A 12,887-nucleotide genomic window follows, 5' to 3' on the forward strand; every position below is an offset into this window, starting at 1 on the left:
GATGCTTTGAACCAGTGTGACCAAAAAATGTCCCTAAGGAAAAAATTGAGACTGAGATATTACTTTCAAAATGCTTGGAAAAGCCTGTATTTAGTACAGCCTTACTGAAGTCAATGGTCAAACTCCTGTTGATTTCCAAATACGTAGAAATAGTACAATACTATCTGATCTGATTTAAAAAAAAAAAAAAAAAAAAAGCTTTAAAAGCATCTTGAGCAGAGCCCTGTAGCTGAGCATCCAGGTCTCACTAAAGCAAGACCCCAGACTCCCAAGTCCAGGGAGCAAAGCTTCATGTCACAGTCCTCAGCTGGGCACAACCATTTGCTTCTCCTCACTATTCCGGAGAGAGGAATGAAACCCAAGAATAAATGCAGAGATGGGTAGCCAGGCTGATGAGTGAGCAGACAACATCTTATGGAAAAACTAAACAAATATTGAAACATAGTAAAATGGCAGGTTTGCTCTGAAAAAAATTACCATGAAATAAATGCAAGAACCATAAAAGCAAAAACCAATGTGAGCTCAGGAACAAAGGGTCTAAATTGATTGGGCTTTAAAAAAAATGGTTCAGGTTGAAAATTCAAAGAAGTTAGACCTTTGCTTGCTTTCAAAGGGCCATCAGTCAGAGCACCAGCATGAGGTGGCATTAAACTCTAAGAACACATGGTAGGAAAATGCCACCATTTATTTGTACACTTAGGAGCAGACAAGGCCATCCCCTTTTCCATCATCTAAAGCTAGATCTAGGTCTTCAATCATTTTTGGTGGCCTCTCCCTGTTCTCTTCATTCGTTCTTCAGACAACCCACTCTACTTTGCCTCAGCAGCACAGCTGCATGAGGGATGCAGGGAAGTCAGTCCTGCATTTAGTTCTCCATGACTAGGTCTTGATGGATTGAATAGCTGTGAGATCTTCTCTTTTCCAAAAAATGCTCTGCAATTTGGACCAAGAACAGCCAAAGAGAACCTCAACAGGGCTATATTCATTTATAGTATTGTTTCTTTGGTGCTTCTAACATCTCGTAAGTTTTGTCTGGTAGCAGGAAGCTAGGAGAATCTGTCTTGATGGCTTCGTTCCAGCTACTGCTTTGGGTGTGCTATTCAGGAGAGTCACCCACACTGCCATCTAAGGGGTGCACTTCAATACTGGGCTTTTCTCATTTCTGCCCCGAACAACTCATCGTAATCAGATGGTCCTCATGTTTCTGGAACCCATCACTGGGTGAGGAAGGAATGGCTGTGCTGCTCAGACAGAGCGCAGTGCAGCATGCAGGGCTGCTGGAGGGGTTTCACGGCACAGGGAAAAGCAGCAGCTCCTTGGCTTCAGGCACTTGATGTGAGCTTGCAGGCTTTAGGCACAGAGCAGGCAGCTTTGGTGCTGGGGGCCCAGAGCTGAACGCAGGGCTCCAGGGGGGGTCTCACGAGAGCAGAGCAGAGGGGCACAATCCCCTCCCTCGCCCTGCTGCCCACGCTGCTTTTGGTGCAGCCAGGGTACGGGTGGCTTTCTGAGCTGCAAGCGCACATTGCTGGCTCACATCGAGCTTCTTGTCCACCAACACACCCCAGGTCCTTGTCCTCAGGGCTGCTCTCAATCCATTCTCCACCCAGCCTGTGGTTGTGCTTGGGATTGCCCCGGCCCAGATGCAGGGTCATGGGTTCGCACAGCCGCATCTCTCAGGCTTGTCCAGGTCCCTCTGCATGGCATCCATCCCTTCCCTCCACTGTGTCAGCCGCACCACACAGCTTCGCATTGGCAAACTTGCTGAGGGTACGTTCAGTCTCACCGTCCACTGAGCCAACAAGCTGAAACATCAAGTCGATGTAACCATTTTTATGGCTTTTGGCGGCTTTCCCATACCCATGTGCATTTTGGCTGCTGTCATCCGAAGTCCACGTTCTTTCTGGATTAAGGCCCCACAGAACAACCAGAGAAGGGGAGGTCTTGAAAGTCCCCCTCCCATGGCCATGGGTGGAAGAGGTGATGGACAGAGATGCTGCAGTTCATTAAACCCCCTGCACCTTCATCTTCATGTGGATTCTGGGTATATCTTTGTTCTTCTGAAACATTTCCTCTCATTAGCACAGAAAATCCACACATGCTCCCCTTCCTAGCTCCCAGCCCACTCGGGCATCCTGGACATTTTATTTAACCTTTTATTCAGCATTCAGTGCTTTCAGGAGTTCTCTAGCTTTGTCCCTGTCAAAATGTATTCACTGCGGCTGTGTACATGGAGAATGCCAATAGTTACAGACTCAGAATTTCACCTGCTTCATCACACTTGAGTTTCATCTGCTTTGATTTCCTCCAGGATTGTTCACTAATTAATGAGCAACTGCAAGGTTTCCTTCACACCCTCAGCTGGTTTTAGTCTACTACAAAGCCAGGTGGGTTAAATGTGCGTAGGTGAACAGCTCAGCCACTCTGCAAGGGCATTTCAGCCTGGAAAGATACTCCGACACATGAAGCTGAAGCAGAAGTGACTCAGCCAGGCCCAGCATCCCATCTTGAGCTCTCAGCCTGTCTCATCCTGTTGTCTGTCCCCCACCAGGGGGTGAAAAGCCTGCTGTCACTGGCACGGCAGGCTGGACACCTCGACAGTCTCTTGCTGCCTGCAAAAGGTCAGAAGGGACCTCGTCCAGGAACTCATTTTCTGGGTGAGGAAGTCCAAGCTTAATTCTGAAATATAATTTCAAATGGGAACAGTGTCTCCAAGCCACAGTGTGTGGGGAGGGCCCCAGCCTGCAGCCCCCGGTCTGTCTTTGCTCACAGCTCTTCAGGCTGGTGTGCGGCATCTCTGGGACAACGTTGGTGCCATCGTGCACAGAGTTCAGTGGTGACAGGAAGGTTTTTTGGTGGCTAATAGCATCTGCTGCTATAAAGTCACTTAGTTTAGTCTAAATGCATTTAACTTTAATCACTAGCTCTTAGGCTTTGTTCTGCCATCATCTATTCTGTATCATCTGAAGCCTTTTCTCCATTTCAGCATGTAGAGAAGTTACCTCGTCTCCCCTTGGGCTAATTCCAGGCACTGAGTCCCTTAGTCCTCTCTGGGTTTCCAGACCAGAAACGATCACAGAATGGAATCACAGAACGCTTTGGGTTGGAAGGGACCCTAAAGCTCAAGTTCCCACCCACTGCCACGGGCAGGGAGACCTCCCACTAGACCAGGGTATTTATTAATTACTCCAGTAACTCTTTCCCAAGGCCCTTTAAGCTCTTGCCGTCATTTGGTTTAAGCAGGGTCCCCTGTGCTGGATCACATACCTCACTTGTGAAACACAGAGCTGGAGCCACGCTTCTCTCCTACCTGCTGCTCCTGCCTACATGTTTCAAAGGGCAATGCCAGCCAGCAGCACTGTATTCAAAAATGCTCATTGCAAAATGAGTAAAATAATGTTTAGTGATTTAATGAGATGTAGAAGACGCTGAAGAATGTTGGGAAGGAAAAAAAAAAATGCTACCATGACAGATAATCCCATGGGCTCTCTTTATTCCCAGCCACACGAGAGTCTGCCTTTGTCCACGCCATCGCGTCGGCCGGCGTGGCCTTCGCTGTGACCCGCTCCTGTGCCGAGGGCACGTCCACAATCTGCGGCTGTGATTCCCACCACAAAGGGCCTCCAGGAGACGGCTGGAAATGGGGGGGATGCAGCGAGGACGCCGACTTTGGTGTACTGGTGTCCCGGGAATTCGCAGATGCTCGAGAGAACCGGCCGGACGCCCGCTCGGCCATGAACAGACACAATAACGAGGCCGGCAGGACGGTGAGTGCTCGGCGGGCCCAGCGGTGGCCATCCATGCCTGCAAGGATGGCCCAGCCTGGCTCCAGAACTGGACCGCAACGGTGCCCAAGCAGGAGCTTTCTAGGGGTGTTTCCAGGGCACAGCATTTCCACTCTCTGCAGGTGCAGGTTTCTTAACCTGCAGGTGGAGGTTAAGAAGAGCTAAAGCATGCCTAGTGTCCAGCACAACCGGCCCCAGCCTGGTGACTCTGGCTGTAAGCAGGCACCTGTGCTGCTCTCTGCTGAGGGCTGTTTGCAAACTGAGCGTGTTTTAACCACGTTAGTGTGAGACCTTGCTTAGAGCAAACTCTCAAGATCACTTTTCCGTAGTACAGTAGACAGAAGTGGAAGGGCAGCAGCTCAAATCTCTAACTTGTGTTAAATGATTCCAGTTTCCTGTTTAAAAAAGCAAGTCTAACAATTTTAATAAAAATCAATGATTATGTTGCACCACATGGATAAGATTTCTGGGGAAGAGAGAGTATAATGTCCCTAGATTCACAATTTCGTTCCTTTTCTAGTGCAAACCAGTACACTCAGGGCATAAAATGAAGGGTTATTAGCAAAGCCGTGACAAGTGGGTCAGTCCACATCTGGGTGTCAGAGACATCCTCCAGCCCTCAACTGCTCTGGGCTCTCATTGTCCAACACACAGGACAGGGAAGATCCCAACACTTCCCTTGAAAGGATCAGACCTTGGCATTAGATTGGATTAGATAGAGGATTAAAGCAGCTGCCCACCTTAAAAGTGTTTTTTCCAGTGCTACATATCCAGCTAGAGATATTTCTGCCACATGCCAAAGCCCCCATGCATTAACTGCTACCCTACGCCTTCCAGACCAAGCTCAGATCAGATGTTTGAATCCAGGTAGCAGAGGGGAGTGATTCAAAACCAGCTCACGGCACTGTAATCCACTGCTGACTGCCTGTTTTTTCTCCCCTGGACAGACCATTCTGGACCACATGCACCTCAAGTGCAAGTGCCACGGTCTCTCGGGAAGCTGCGAGGTCAAGACCTGCTGGTGGGCCCAGCCTGACTTTCGGGCCATTGGTGACTACCTGAAGGATAAATATGACAGCGCTTCTGAGATGGTGGTTGAAAAGCACCGGGAATCTCGGGGATGGGTAGAAACTCTTAGGGCCAAGTATGCTCTTTTCAAGCCACCGACAGAGCGGGATCTGGTCTACTATGAGAACTCCCCCAATTTTTGTGAGCCCAACCCAGAGACAGGATCCTTTGGGACAAGGGACAGAACATGCAACGTCACCTCACATGGGATTGACGGCTGTGACCTGCTGTGCTGCGGTCGTGGCCATAACACCAGAACTGAGAAACGGAAGGAGAAGTGTCACTGCATCTTCCACTGGTGCTGCTATGTGAGTTGCCAGGAGTGCATACGTGTCTACGACGTCCACACCTGCAAGTAAACATAGGCAGGTTTCCAACTGATGGGAGGTTGCTACAGAGCAGGGCCAGAGGGTCACCAGCCCTGGGATCAGCCTCTACACGGTGGCCTCACACTTCAGAGGATGGCACAAAAAAAAATCCTAGTGCTCTTGGCCAATTTGGTTGGAGCAGACACCCTCCTACCGCCAGCCGCAGCGCTGCCAAGAGGACTCACAGCATCACCCAGCCTCACCCACACAAGACAGTCCGAGGCTAGACCCGACACCGCAGACACATGAGATCAATTATCTGCTGACTTTTCTCGTGCTGCTTGGCATGACAGGCTGTCTGGGGAGAAGCAGGGACAGCGCAGGGACAGCACAGGCCCGCACAGCCACGGCCATCGGTGTGCTGTAACGCAGCACGCACAGCTTTCGGTTCTGACCTCCTCTGCAGGTCTGGCCCACCCAGACGTTCATACGGGGTTTCAAGTGGAAATGAATTTAACACGGTGAAAGCAGAACAACTCCAGGTTCCCCCACCTGCTGGCATGGGCTGGCCTGGCCTCAGCAGCTGTGGTGAGGAGCAGGGAAGGAGCCAGCCCCCAGCAGCCAGGCCCCTTCTTTCCAGCTCCAAGTTACGCTGGAGAAACAAGCCTGAGTACACACACAGCCTTACAGCCCGTCTCCCCTTCACTCGCTCTGCTCCCCATGCTCCAAAGCCACCTCCCCAAATTCCCCTGAGGAGCACAGCAGGAAACCAGAATCCAGAGCTGCTCCTTCAGCATTTGGCCCAAGTCCCAGGGAAGAGCAGGGCCCGTGTGGTGACGCTGCAACCTCTCGTGTGGGATCACACCACTGCTCCGGCGTGCTCTTTGCCGTGCAGCTGCTGAGAAGATTTTTAAGGTTTTGCTGCCATCTTTCCAGGGCAGCCCAAGATGTGATCTGGGCAGGTGCACACCGCTGATGCACCCGTTTACCAGGCATTCCCTAGCATGACTTTTTATGTTCCAGGGCGAGCTCAGAGCATCTCTCTGATAACGGGGTGTCCGCCAGGCTAGCTGCTACACCAGCTTTTAGCATCAACAACGGATGAGGAGACAGAAGCTGTAGCAAGAAGAAATGCCTGCCCAAGCCTTCTTGCCTTCTCCCATCTGACAGACTTGTTCAAACCACTTCATCCAGCATGAGAGAGGCAAGGGCAGATGAGGAAGGGAGAGTTTTATCCATCGGCATGGAATAGTCACAGTCCCAGGCAGAGCCTCTCCTTCCCTTGGGATTTAAGTTATCAGCAACTCGCTCATGAGGGGACCACGTCAAGCACAGAGGCCCCGTGCCTTTAGCAGGGATTTGGGCCCCAGGTGTGGCCACATGCATCCCATAACCCATCCCAGTGCAGAAGAACCAGCGTTTGTCCCTCTTCCCACTCACCAGCGCTCCTTGACCCCATTGCCCCTCGCTTTGGGCTCATGTCTTCATGGTGTATTGACACTGAAATTATAACAAACAAAAAAAACCCACATTCTCTTTTTCCTGGCAGGCTCCTCCAACATAAGGGGACCGACATACCCATGTTCCAATGCCAATTCTCATGTGTCAGTGGTTTAACATAGAAGTTGCAAAAAATGTCTAAAACTCTATAGCTGTGTCTTCTACTCCACTCATTTCTTTGTCCACAGGAAGGAGTGGTCGATTGTCCTGCAAAGAGCAATAAAATGATGGAAGACCCCTCATACAAAGAGCACAGTACATGGCCCTGACACTCACACCTGTGATTGGACCAAAATCCTCAGTCCCTCCTCTGCAGAGCATGATGAAGAGCTACTGGGTTTGAACACCCTGATAAGCATTAGTTTTCTAAAATTAAAGATCACAGCAGAGCTCTAAGAAACCTCCACGTTCCTGAAATCAGCCATCTTCGACGTGCATTCTATTTAACGTATATATTAAATTCTGTGTCTGGAAAGACTCCAAGTACCTGACTTTAAACAAAACTCCTTTTGTGTTGTTTTTTGTTGTTGTTGTTTTTGTTTTTAATCGAGAAAAGGTATTTAATATTAAATAGAACATTTATTGCCTTGTAATTATTTTACTGTAGCCAGGTATTCTAGCACTGAATGGAAGATCTTCTTCCATCAATCTGCTGTATCCAAAGTTTTGTATAAAGTTGTAGAGGTTGATTTTTTTTTATTTTATATTCAGAAAATTTCTCTTTTTATAAGCATTATTTATTATACAATGTATATACTTGAGTTAACTAAGATTATATATTATATAAATATATATATTTGGAGAAAAATATATTTCAACTTGCATTTTTTTGTGGCACATCATTAAACAAAAGGTAAAAAAAACAAAAACATGCACTTGCCAGCTTGTATGGTTTGCCTCTTAAGGTGCTTTAAGTTCTGCCCAATGACATCCACAGGAGTGGTGGCTCCTCACCCTGTTACTTACACACAGGGACAGTCACATGAATGCAAGACAATGATGGCAAAATGCAGCCAGTGATGAGATCTTAGAGCTGACTGCTAACGTGTTTATTTACAGAGGGGCATCCCGTAACGTGCATACACCACTAGATTGCTAGATTAAAATAGCCTTTAGCCTTCAAATTGTCCCCCCACTAAAGCACTTGCAAGCTGTCACTGAATCACCTTTTGGACAGACTGATACCCACAGTTTGTCACTTCAAACATTTCCTGTGCGTGAATAATTGTGTGGGTGTTTCTGCAACATCTCCCACACCAAATCAATGCTTTAAGTGCATGCAATTTTCCAAAACAGTGGTCCTAAATTCCTTATTTTAAGGCTTTAAAAAGATAATAATAAATCTGTATTTCTATACTGATCCCCAATTTATAAACAAACCAAACGCATTCACCTCCTTGCAGTGTGCTGTTTGCTTCTTGTATTACGCTGCTTGTGCATTACCAATTCCTAGCTCTGTTTCATTGCACCACGCTGGACACAGCACACTTCTGTGAGGACCACCTCCTCTGGCACGGCAGCAGTGATGCCTTCAGAGTTACACAAGCATCAGCGAGGCATGGTTACAGTCCACACAACTGAGAAGTCTGCCCTCGTCAGGCTTTTTACGCTTAACAGCTTTATGAGTGGAAGCTTTGTACATCATCCCATCCCTTTCCCCACATGACTCTCTCTCTCAAAAAGACACCCCAACACTTTCAAACATCTTTGCCTTTGCCTACCAGCTCAGTTTGTGAGACAGTTACATTTCTGCAAGGTTCATGGAAAAAAAAAAAAAGAAAAAAAAAGCCACAGCAACAGGATAAGGTAGGCGATGAAGAATTTGGCCAATACTGTTCAAAGCAATGTAGTTCTCACCGTAAAGCCACTCTTGCCCAGGCACAGCATCTTAAACAAAATGTGACAGGACTCGTTCTCTTTCGCCACCTGCAGGAAACTCCTTAGATGGAGACCCACACAACAGGTTGTGCCCATCAGTTCTTCCTGGTTTTCCAACGTGGCCTTCTTCAAGTGATAAATCACACATGTACACATACATGCATCTTAGGGATTTCCTCAGCAGTGCAAGGTTCAGAAAACTAGAATGAACTGATTGGTTTAAAATGGTCTTCTTGGCCAACTGCTTTAGGACTACCTGTGGTCAAGCTATCCAAACTTTGCAATCTATTCAGTCCATCGATGCTCAGGTACAAACTGTAGCATCCCTCTGGCAGCAGCAGCCCAGGAATCACTTTCCTATCTTCATCAGCACTCTACATATACACCTGTCTGACTAACACCAAAGACACAGATGTCCCCCAGACCATCACAAATAGTTGTGCTTTTTTATTGAATCCATTAATGTGCAATTGAACAAGATATTTATTCATCAATATAGTTCTGGACATAGACACAATAAGGTTTACATCATTTACTCTGAAATATAAGTTAATGTGTTCTGCTAGGACTAGCAGAAGAAAGAAAGGAACAAAAAGTCACAAGATCGTACACAAAATGAGAGGAATAATAATCACTGGGACTCACAATGTCATCACAATACAACAGCACTGCCAAAGGAAAAGAAACTAGAGTGGAGTGACTAAAATACTCCGATTGCCATAAGTATGCAATAAGGACTTGAGTACCTTCACCTTTGGGCCTGAAAGAATGTAAAGTACCCTCCTTCCCTGGGAACACCTCTTTGGGTACAAGCTGCTAGTCCTGAGCAGCATGTCTAGTCAAGTTAAGGAAGCTACACTGACTAAGATCTCATAAATGGCTTTGATTTCATGCCCCACCAAATTGAGGTATGTTCCATGAACCTTATTAAACGTGTGGAGCCAAAGAACCAGAAGGGAGTATCCTCACGCAGTCGTCAGCACCAGCACCTCATTGATGCAAGATGACTATTGGGGAAAGACCACACAGCAAAGTCTGATACATTCCTTTGTTTCAGTGCAAAAAACATGGCAATACACATCTCGTGCATCCACAGAGTTTGGCTTCCTCTTCATCTCTAAGGAGGAATTTCATCCTTTGGTAACATGGCAGAAAAGTGGGATAATAAGGAGGCCTGCAAATGCCCAAACTGCCATCTACACTGCACAAATGAGCTTTCAGGTTATAATCAGCATCTCTAAAACTGTTTTTGAATTAACATGTTTTAATGCCTTAAAATACTGGATTTGAAAGTTTCCTCTACTCTGATCAACATACTTTCCTGCCTTCTTCCAGTCCCTAATATAAGTAGCCAGTCTCTCTCTCATCAGGCCACAAAATACCTGGGCCTGAAAACGGGTAAAAATGGATATTAGCATGTAGGAAATTCTAGAGCTGAATTATTGTGGTCATTGACTTTGGGTTAGCAACCTCAGTGTTCAGTGAGGCATACGATGACAAAGAAAAACGCTGAAGAGAGTGTTCATCAAATCAGAACAACAGAGTAGTACTTTAATAAGCCTTCACCGCAGACTACTGGGTTTTACTAGAAGTCACATTTTCTTTCCCTATCTTAGTAAGTGGATGATGGACACAAGTGAGCATTAGCTTCAAAACTTACAGAACATTTCCCCCATGCTAAAATCAAATGAGAATGCAGCCTTGCCTGCACAGAGACAGAAGCACAGTGTTCTAGAAGACACTTCCACATGACATCTGTATATTAAAGACAAAGAATAAAGATACTGTATTGCACTAAACATGCAAATTCCACATTGGGTTCTTGTAAACAGGGGAGTATTTCACTTTGTCCAGTGTGTTGAACACAGAAGAGTAAAGATCCCAGTGTATATTCTCCAGGTTGGTCACTTTTCCAGCTGTTGATCTTGCACTTGGTCCATCTTCAGTTTAGGGAACTCTAGCAAAAGAAACCAAATCCATCAAGAAAGCACACACATGTATAAAAGCACCACTCACTCACATGTAGCCAAGACAGATACTGTTGTGAGTTTCCCCAGCAGATACTGCCCTACGTGCATTAGAAGACAAAGTTCCAGATTTGAGATAAACAGATGGATTTCAAGTCTAGCAGAATCTCTTTTGATTTAACTTAAATTGTAGTCCAATCTCTCATTGAAACTTTAGCAGTCACAGGTAAATTAAGAAAAGCGAAGAATTTGGGCATGCAGGTTCTCAAAAAGTCTTCAGAACCTCCCTCTCCCATAAAAACTGGCATATAGCTGCTAAGATAGATGATAGTAAGAAGAACTTATATATAGTTCTGTAAATACAGGAGGGGCCAACACTGATATCAGATATACCGTCGTGCAGTTTACCCTTAACAGGGAGCAGCAGCCTTGTTTCTGCATGGAGAACAGAATTTTAATCAATGCTTTAACATAAAGTACTTACGTTCCTTCTTCTCTCAAAAGAGCCAAGAACTTTGTCACCCGGTACTCAGGATCCATCTACATACCAAACAAAACAGATCTTCATTAGTGTTTGAAGAAAGCTACCCCAGGTAGCCACAAAGACAACTAGAAACATGCATGAGTTTGTTTGCCCGTGCTTTAACCGGGCCAGAGATAAGCCTGCTTGTCCAGAAGTTCTGCACGTAAGCGGTCAAGACAGAACACTATATCAAGAGACAAAGTTGATCAGCACAAGCGTAGCATGCTCATGCTGGAAACATACACAACCATTTCTATTAAGTATTTCTGTTTTAACGGCAATCTTCACAGTAGCTTCATCCTAGCTGCACGCTGTGCAGAAGAAAAGGATCATGGGGTGCTGACTGATGCTCGCCTGAACATGAGCCAACAGTGTGCCCAGGCGGCCAAGAAGGCCGATGGCATCCTGGCTTGTAACAGGAATAGTGCAGCCAGCAGGGCCAGGGAGGTGATCGGCCCCCTGTGCTCTGCTCTGGTGAGGCCGCACCTCAAGTACTGTGCTCAGTTTTGGGCCCCTCAGTACAGGAAAGACTTCGAGGACATGGAGCACGCCCAGAGAAGGGCTACGAAGCTGGTGAAGGGCCTGGAACACAAGTCCTGTGAGGAGCAGCTGAGAGAACTGGGGGTGTTTAGTCTGGAGAAGAGGACGCTCGGGGGAGACCTTATTGCTCTCTGCAACTACCTGAAATGAAGGTGTGGGGAACCAGGGGTCAGCCTCTTCTAGCAGATAACTAGTGATAGGACTAGAGGGAATGGCCTCAAGTTGTGCCAGGGGAGGTTCAGGCTGGAGATCAGGAGACATTTCTTCTCAGAAAGAGCAGTCAGGCATTGGGACGGGTTGCCCAGGGAAGTGGTGGAGTCACCGTCCCTGGGGGTGTTAAAAGAAAGGTTGGACGTGGTGCTTAGGGACATGGTTATTGGGTGACATTGGTGGTAGGGCGATGGTTGGACCAGATGATCTTGGAGGTCTTTTCCAACCTTAATGACTCTGTGATTCCTCACAGAAGATTCTAGCCTGGCTCAGCACAAGCCAGGCACACACTAAGTCTGCTTCTATCTGCCCTTTGCCAGAGATGGGGCAGCATAAATTAAAGTCAGAAGCAGAAGAGACTGAAGATGCACCCACTTTTCCTCTGCCTTCCTTCCTCCTTACAGCTCCAGCAGCAAAGCACCAGAGAGGAGCTGTACATGGTGGGTTAGCATGTTAGGGAAGCTGAAAAACAGCACGAGGCTATCAGAACTTGCAGTACCAATTTTGTGCTGTAGCTGCATCATCCAGGAACGCCCCGTCCTTGTTTCAGCTAGGATAGAGTTAATTTTCCTCCCAGTAGCTGGTAGGGTGCTATGTTCTGGATTTAGGATGAAAATAACGTTGATAACACTGATGTTGTAATTGTTGCAGAGCAGTGCTTACACCAAGCCGAGGACTTTTCAGCTTCTTGCTCTGTCCTGCCAGTGGGCAGCCTGTGGGTGCAGCAGGAGCTGGGAGGGGACAAACCCAGGACAGCTGACCCAAACTGGCCAAAGGGGTATTCCATACCATCTGATGTCATGCTAAACAATATATAGGGGTGGCTGGCCGGGGTGGGGGGGCCGGCTTCTCGGGGATAGGCTGGGCATCGGTCAGCGGGTGGTGAGCAATTGCATTGTGCACCACTTGTTTGTACACAGTAGTAGTAGTACTATTATCATTATTATTATTATTTTCTTTTCTGTCCTAATAAACTGTCTCTATCTCAACCCACAGGCTTCACTTTCTTGACTCCCCCCCCATCCCAGAGAGGGAGGAGGGAGGATGAGCGAAGGGCTGCGTGGTGCTTAGATGCCGGCCGGGTTAAACCACAACACCCTAAAGATCAATC

The 12,887-nt window shown here is 47.1% G+C and overlaps 2 protein-coding genes across 4 annotated transcripts in view; one reads left to right on the plus strand and one right to left on the minus strand.

The window, feature by feature from the left end:
- Positions 1 to 7,527, plus strand: part of WNT3 (Wnt family member 3) — a 51,566-nt gene extending 44,039 nt beyond the window's left edge. Inside the window, exons 3-4 of the mRNA XM_083808954.1 lie at positions 3,499 to 3,764; positions 4,730 to 7,527. Of these exons, the coding sequence (XP_083665080.1) occupies positions 3,499 to 3,764; positions 4,730 to 5,209 (746 nt within the window). The 3' untranslated portion in view covers positions 5,210 to 7,527. The remainder of the gene's footprint in view (positions 1 to 3,498; positions 3,765 to 4,729) is intronic.
- A 1,441-nt stretch (positions 7,528 to 8,968) lies between these two features.
- The window catches only part of NSF (N-ethylmaleimide sensitive factor, vesicle fusing ATPase), a 78,088-nt gene continuing 74,169 nt past the window's right edge, over positions 8,969 to 12,887 (minus strand). For all 3 annotated transcript variants that reach the window (XM_083808952.1, XM_083808953.1, XM_083808951.1), the window contains exons 20-21: positions 10,988 to 11,043; positions 8,969 to 10,493 (exon numbers count right to left, since the gene is read on the minus strand). In XM_083808952.1, coding sequence (XP_083665078.1) covers positions 10,484 to 10,493; positions 10,988 to 11,043 — 66 coding nt within the window. In that variant the 3' untranslated portion in view covers positions 8,969 to 10,483. The remainder of the gene's footprint in view (positions 10,494 to 10,987; positions 11,044 to 12,887) is intronic.

This window comes from Anser anser (genome assembly GCF_964211835.1).
Source record: "Anser anser genome assembly, chromosome: 23".
NCBI lineage: Eukaryota > Metazoa > Chordata > Aves > Anseriformes > Anatidae > Anser > Anser anser.